Raw genomic sequence first — 7877 nt, 5'->3', positions numbered from 1 at the left:
CTTCTTCTTCTTCTTCTTCTTCTTCTTCTTCTTCTTCTTCTTCTTCTTCTTCTTCTTCTTCTTCTTCTTCGTCGTCGTCTATCAGTGAGCATGAGTCTCACTCCCAGAGTACGTTTTTGGCATTTTGGCAAAATTCTCCTATCTCCTTCCCAGAGAAATTCTCTTTGGAGTGAATTTACCAGCCACTTCCCACCTTCAAATCTTTGCCTTCCTTTGGCTGTTTCTTCAAGGATAGCCAGCCTATACCCCCCCCCACACCAAGACAGTCATCTTTGTCTTTCTATCCTCAAAGCAAAAACCTGTAGGCGACAGGTATATTGAAGCAGGGGTTCTGAATTTTGTGTGGAATGGATATCAATTGAAACTCAGGGCCAGTGGGAGAAATATTACTGAAACATGAATACTTGGGTTAGAGGTTTCGAGGGGAAGTGGCAAATGCCTTTTTAAAAAAATGTTGTCTTGTTGATGTTATGCATTGACCCAGATTGGGGCCTGGGGTTGAAATTTACTACCCCAGATTACTCAACATTGACCTCTGTTTAGGACAGAGACAGATTTTATTTTTCCTTTCCCCTCCCCCAACAACTTCCACCTCCACCTCACCTCTGCCCCATCCATTATCTATCTGATCACAAAAGAAATTAGAATTGTCATAGAAATCCCTGCATTGAAAAAGAGGAGTTTTTAGCAAATCTTGATTAAGTTGATCCTAACCTCCCCCTTGCCATCCTCTCCCCAGTTCTGGTTATCCCAGCCCAGGTTGCAGTAATCTCTCACTTTACCTATAAGAATCCTCTTCTTTTACAGCAGAACCCATCTCTGCAAGGCAGCCGGCTTTGCGGCCTCATGTTCACAAGCAACCGGAGAAGACCACCCGAGTCCGGACTGTCCTTAATGAAAAACAGCTCCACACCTTGAGAACCTGCTATGCTGCCAACCCCAGACCTGATGCTCTCATGAAGGAGCAACTAGTGGAAATGACTGGCCTCAGCCCCCGGGTGATCAGGGTCTGGTTTCAAAACAAGAGGTGTAAGGACAAAAAGCGGAGTATCATGATGAAACAGCTCCAGCAGCAGCAACCTAATGATAAAACTGTAAGTGACCCCGTCTTCATTACTTCTGCCCCCCACACACACTTTTCTTCATAGAGATGAGAAGGTAGAAAGATGCGTAGGAAGGGAAAGGAGAGAGTAAAGGAGGCCTGTATCATAGGGAGAGTGGAAAAACTGTCTGAGGTGCAAAGATAGCCCAGGCCATCCCCAGCCTATCCCCAGATATCAAAATCGTTGTTTGTAGATGAGTTGCAGTCTTCGATTCTCCCATGTGTTCCTCAGGGGTATTGTAGACTGCTGGAGACCTCTTTCTAATGGAGGCTTAGGGTCCTCTGGCTTCTCTAGCAGTCTGGGATACACTATGTAGACCCAAACGAGTTGCCCCAGGGCAAGTAAATACCTGTTTCTTCCTCAGACTTTGTGGATCCCAGAATAGAAAAGAGGTGATGGGTTCTCAGAAGAAGGGAGGGATCAGGAACTCCTTAGCTTTTGGGATATTTAGCTCATCTTTTATTCTGGATCACATGTATGGAGGTAGGTGGGGGAAGAAGAGAATGAATATGCTGTTGTGTTCTGCAGTTCAGTAACATGTCAGGCTGCCACACACCCACACCATAGACACAGAGAAACACATATTGTGTATGTGTGTGACAGACTTCCTAGGACAGATGAGGCTGATCTAAGATGATCTCACTTGGGGGGGGGGTTCATTGTTTTTGTTTATGTTTTTAATTAAATCAAACCCTGGCCTTGGAAGTGGCTCTGGTCCCCAGGCCCTAGCTTTAAGAGCTGGTTTGGGGGTGGGGAGGATGAAAGTTATGGAATTTGAGTTTACTCCTTTGGTTCTATTTGTAAATTCATTAAACTCTGCAACTGTCACTAAACTTGACTGCCCGGCCCCTGTGGCATGCCTGGGCTTCGTTTGTTCACAATAGAAGCCAGCCTCAAATAAGACTTTGCAAGAAAGCTGTACACCAATTGGGCTTAGGGAAGGGAGGTCATGGGAACCAGTTGAAACCCCCATGAAAACCACATCTTGAGGAGTCAAAAGAGATCAGCCTCCCTCTTTTTTCTCCATCTGCCTGTTGGGAGTGTACACTGTGGGGCAAGAGCTTAGTTAGACTCTTAGTTACCTGGTGGGAGAGAGGGAGAAAAGAAACTCCTGGAGTCTTTTAGTTTAAGGTCAAAGCAGACCTGAAATTACTTTCAAAATACTTCCAGTGCAGAAAATAGGATAAACTGAAATACAGCTACTATCCATGCTCACGGCAGATTAGCTGAGTCAATAAAGGCAACTCTAGAGATAAGATAGTCCACAGGCCTGTTTGCTTAGCAGTCCTGGACTGTGAAGGTAGGCCAGTTCATTAACATGTGGGATTGGGTGGTGGGACTTGTTTCTAGAATATTCAGGGGATGACAGGAACTCCGATGGTGGCTGCTAGCCCAGAGAGACACGATGGCGGTTTACAGGCTAACCCCGTGGAGGTGCAAAGTTACCAGCCTCCTTGGAAAGTACTGAGTGACTTCGCCTTGCAGAGTGACATCGATCAGCCTGCCTTTCAGCAACTGGTAAGTGTCAGCTCTCTGTTGGAGGGGGCTGAATTCCTGAGACAGAAATAAGAGAGAGAGAGAGAGAGAGAGAGAGAGAGAGAGAGAGAGAGAGAGAGGGGGGGGGGGGAGGAAGGAAGGAAAGAAGGAAGGAAGGAAGAAAGGCAGGAAGGAAGGAAAGAAGAAAGGAAAGAAGGAAGAAAGGAAGGAAGGAAGGAAAGATGGAAGGAAGGAAGGTAGGAAGGAAGGAAGGAAGGAAGGAAGGAAGGAAGGAAGGAAGGAAGGACAGTTATTTGCTTTGTCTTGGGGTTGGGGGGAAGAGGGAAGGGGGTGATGGGGAAGAGGAAAAGCCAGAGGAAAACTAACTGCAATAGGTCTTTTATGTGGCATTGCATAATTTAAAGATCTAGATTGACTGGCATTTCTGTTACTCGGTCTAGTTTAAGGACAAACTCAATTTGATGCCTTACCAGAGGATGTTGTATTTTGCTTATGATCATTATAGCGCTTAATCTGCCTTTTATAAAGTTATTTCTCCTGCTCCTGCTTCTAGATTATAATATATCTGAATACTAAAATAAGTGGTTTTTTAAATAAATGATCCATGCAAAATAATATAAACCAGTTACAGGCACCTCAATTTTCTGGGTGAAATATACACAGAAACATTGTTTAATTTTGCCTACTTTATGCTACGATCTTAAGCTAAAAGCATTATGATATTGATATGTACAAAAAGTCTCAAGTGCATGTATGCAAATGAAATGCGCATTTATGAGCTACATGTTAGAAGTAAATAAGCAGAAGAGATGTATTTGTAATTCATATATGCTGGCAGTCCTTACTTAGCTTGAAGGAGTCTTCACAGATGAAAGGAAAAGAAGAATAAAGTGCAAACTTTTCTTAATTGAATTTCTGCTGACTGGTAGTTCAGCTACACTAGTCAAAGTTTAGTCTTAATTCTTTAGGATATAGGAAAATGAATATTTTAACATGAGGTCTTAGAGCTGAAAGGAAGGACTTTAGCCCAACAGCTACATTGTGGAAACAGACTGGGGAAATTTAAGTAATCTGCTTAACAGTGGAAAGGCAACATGGTGAAGTGGGGGTAAAAAAACAATAAACAAAAACTTCTCTTATAGTCAGTAGCTCCATATTGATTCTGGGCTATAAAACTTAGTGAGAATGGGCAAGTTACTCAACTTTCTCAAGTCTCATTTCCTTCATCTGTAAAGTGGGGGTAATTATTCAAAGTACTGTTATAAAGATAGTGCTCTGCAAACCTTGTTTTGCTACAGAAATCTGTTATCACATATAGATATATCTGATAAATATACAATATATTTTCTTTAGTGAGGAAAAATATATCATAGAATCATTCTGTACAAAATTGAACATTTTCAAAAAACTTCCCCCTTCACTCCAAAAGAAGATTCATTAATTTCCAACAGGATACCGTTGGGCAATAGCACTTGCCCTAAGGCAGTTGCCTCTCCAGCTCTGGATGTAAATTTAACATTGTACAGGTAGGCCATTGTTCAGTAGCCAGTGGTATAAATAGGCTACTGACAACCTGACCTGGTTTTTTTTTCCTTAGGCTGGGCCAATCCTGTTATCAGCCATGTCTGCAGAAGCAACTTTGTGATTTTACAAAGGTTTTAATGGGTTGAAAATTTTTAAAGTCACTGGAATTAGGATTGAGAGAGCTAGCCATTTTAAGCCAGGTCAGATGAATTATCAAGCAAAACAGAGATCCAGGGAGATCAATGTTTCCACCCATATTTTCATGTTAGGTAAGAGACGGGGTCAGTAGGAGGTGGGAGAGGGGAGGAGATTTGGTCCAGAAATGTTTTAAAGCCCATTATTTAAAGAGCATTTGAATTGCTCTGCAATTCAATGAACTTAACATTGTAGCAGGCTCTTACGGAAAAGTTCAATGGAAAACAAACATATAAATAAATAAATAAGTGAATGAATGAATGAATGAAGCAGAGTAGAGTGGTAGCTCCAGGTGCTATTGGATAGAGAGCAAATCCAGTGAGATCTCTTTAGGATATTGTCTCAGCCCTTTGGGTATCTGCTGGGTATTCCTTTACCAGACCTGAATTCCTATTGTGTATTTCTCAATTCATGGGAGAGGCTTTGATGCATAGAGAAAAAGACATTAGCTGCTCCCAGGGCAACATGTAGCCAGCAGGGTAATTTTATTGTGTACATGCATGGAGACACTGCCATACAGTTTCACTACAGAAAACACATTTACTCATTAATAATTTAATGCAACATAATGTTGGGAATTCAGTTAGTGTTAGAATAGAGAGCCCTCAAAGGAAACAATGATGCTAGCAATAGGAACACTGTACTATGTGTTGAGAACTGATTTTGAATCCCACCTCTACTTGGAGTGTGACTTTGGACCAATCCCACTTCTGGGTTTCATTTTCTTCACCTGTAACTAAGGAATGATAATGCCTAGAAATATCTCATAAGGTCTTGGACGGGAGAAGCCTCCAATAAGTGTGAGCTATGGATAATGATTTGAAAAAAGCCCTAAAAACAAAGTTTTCACTTTACTCTCAGTTAAAAAGGGTGTTTCAAAACTGAGACTTTTTTGTGCCTATCTTTTAATAAATATATGTATTAAATATGTATAGTTGTGTGTATGTATGTGTATGTATATATGTGTATATATGTGTATACACACATATCTTTCATTGAAGGACAGATACAAAGGACACATATCTCTCATTGAAGAACAGATACAAATAAGCCCAAATGAATCTTTAATTCATCACTGTGAATTTTTCCTGTGAGGATGCAGCTCTTAACATACATATCATGTGTATGTGTATATGTATATATGCTTATTTGGTATAAGTTTATCATATATCAGATTTAAAACATATTTAGTAGGCATATATACCTATAAATATACATATATTCATTCAGAAGTACATATGTGAATGTCTTCTTTCCGTGAACACAAGAATAGACTCTTTTGTTCTTCCTTTTCTTTGTAGGTCAATTTTTCTGAAGGTGGGCCAGGTTCAAATTCCACTGGAAGTGAAGTAGCATCAATGTCTTCTCAGCTTCCAGATACACCGAACAGCATGGTAGCCAGTCCTATTGAGGCATGAGGAACATTCATTCAGGTGTATTTTTTTCCCTGTTGGAGAAAGTGGAAAGTTATAATGTTGGACTCCAAAATAAAAGTATTTAACAACCCAACTATGAAAACTGAATCTAAGAATGGATGCTCCATGAAATGCACGAAGTCTGTTTTAATGACAAGGTGAAATGGTAGCAACACTGTGAAGACAATCATGGGATTTTACTAGAATTAAAACAAACAAAAACAAAACCAATTAAAAAACAACAACAGCAAAATGCTATCCAATGATCGTAGGAGTACTGAAAAAAAAAGACATTTTTAAAATGTAGAGGATTTATATTCACGGATCTCAAAAAAAAGCTTTTTCATTTCACTGTACATCTAGAATAAACAGAAATAGAGATTTTTCTAGTTCATCTTAACCTGAATGGTGCTGTTTCTATACTGGTCATTCATTGCCTTGCCAAACAGGAGCTCCAGGAGGTTTCAAAAGATCTCGAAGAGAAACTGGCCTCTTTGGCTGAAAGATTCATTGCAGGAAGGTGGAGCTGCATTGGTTTGCAGTGTTTTTAGTTGACTTTAACAAGGGGTTATTTGAAAACCTGGGTCTCTTAGCATGTCCTGTAGCTGGTTTCTTTTAAATTTTTATTCTTTTTTTTTTTTTGAGATCCATCCTCTAACAAGAAGTCTGAATCGACTTTAAAGGTTTTTGAATTCAGATTTAAAAACCAATTTATAAAGCATTGCAACAAGGTTACCTCTATTTTGCCACAAGCGTCTCGGGACTGTGTTTGACTTGTGTCTGTCCAAGAACTTTTCCCCCAAAGATGTGTATAGTTACTGGTTAAAACGACTGTTTTCTCTTTCTGGAAATAAAGAGGAAAAAAGGAAACTTTTTTTTGTTTGCTCTTGCATTGCAAAAATTATAAAGTAATTTATTATTTATTGTCGAAAGACTTGCCACTTTTCATGTCATTTGACTATTTTTTTTTTGTTTGCTGAAGTAAAAAAAAAAGGAGAAAAAGGTTGTACCGTGGTCTTTGAATTATATGTCTAATTCTATGTGTTCTGTCTTTTTCCTTAAATATTATGTGAAATAAAAGCGCCATATGTAGAATTATATCTTCAGGACTATTTCACTAATAAACGTTTGGCATAGATAAAGAAATCAGTGCTCCGATTCAGGGTCCCTCTTTTTATATGTTTACACGTTAGCAGCTAAGCACCCGGAAATAAAAGATTGCATGCGATGCAGGTCCTGACAAAGTACAGTAGGTGTGATATTTTATTGCAAGTAGTTAATGTGCAGCTTGTAAATTTCGGTTTCAATAGTTGGATCAAAGCTGGTTGGAAGCCGTTAGCACTCAGCTGTGATAATGTTACAGGTTTTCGAAAAATGAGATGCTGCTCTCTGCCCTGCCCCCTAACTTCCCCTTCCTTTTTCCTTAGTATCCCCTCCCTTCTCTCCTTTCCTCCTTCCCCCTCCCCCAAACCAGGTGGGACAGTGCCCAGTTCAGAAAAGGCTTTGAATTATTATTTTAAGTTAAGTGCTGTATACCAAACTCTCCTGCTTCAGTCTGTTGAAGTGACCCGTATTTCAAGTATAAGCTCTTGCTGAGAGATGCATTTTGCTTGGCAAGTCAGGTATGACCATTATTTATCAGTGGCTGCTGTCAGTCAATTGAGAAATGTTGCATCCCTGCTTAAGGGGGAACACAGGGCAAGGAAGGAGCTTCTCTGCAACCAGGGAGCAGTGTGTTAATTTCTTGCCTCTTGCTTTTTCTTTCTGCCTTGATTCCTCCCCCTCCTTCTCATAATGATCGTCGAAGGAGTGATAACTTGAGGGGGGGGGGGTGTAGGTGGCGGCGGTGAAAAGTCTCCCTCTTGGAGAAGAGCCGCCTGCACCCCAGGGTGTCCAAATTCGAGATTTACCAGCTCCCATCAGTGGCAGGAGGGCAATTGGTTTGTGAACTTTTTGACACAGCTTTCCCTCTATCTCCCCTCCCCCTCCCCCCAGTTGGATTTTTAGCCAGATCTGAAACTGCCGTCTGCTATGAGCTAGAGATCAAGAGTTGTGCAAAGGCAACCCTCTTCCTATCCGTTTCCACCTCTCCACCCTCCCCACAAGTTTCTTTTCTGTTTTATCTGGCTAGGTAGAAATCATA

At 40.6% G+C, this 7877-nt stretch overlaps 1 protein-coding gene across 1 annotated transcript in view; it reads left to right on the top strand.

The window, feature by feature from the left end:
• Positions 1 to 5737, top strand: part of ISL1 (ISL LIM homeobox 1) — an 11468-nt gene extending 5731 nt beyond the window's left edge. Inside the window, exons 4-6 of the mRNA XM_027863344.1 lie at positions 808 to 1094; positions 2454 to 2621; positions 5621 to 5737. Of these exons, the coding sequence (XP_027719145.1) occupies positions 808 to 1094; positions 2454 to 2621; positions 5621 to 5737 (572 nt within the window). The remainder of the gene's footprint in view (positions 1 to 807; positions 1095 to 2453; positions 2622 to 5620) is intronic.
• The last annotated feature ends 2140 nt before the right edge of the window (positions 5738 to 7877 follow it).

The sequence above is a fragment of the Vombatus ursinus genome, unplaced genomic scaffold (genome assembly GCF_900497805.2).
Source record: "Vombatus ursinus unplaced genomic scaffold, bare-nosed wombat genome assembly UNPS02014772.1, whole genome shotgun sequence".
Taxonomy (NCBI): domain Eukaryota; kingdom Metazoa; phylum Chordata; class Mammalia; order Diprotodontia; family Vombatidae; genus Vombatus; species Vombatus ursinus.
The sequence above is the reverse complement of the archived record's forward strand: the minus strand, read 5'-3'. Positions and strand labels throughout refer to the sequence as shown.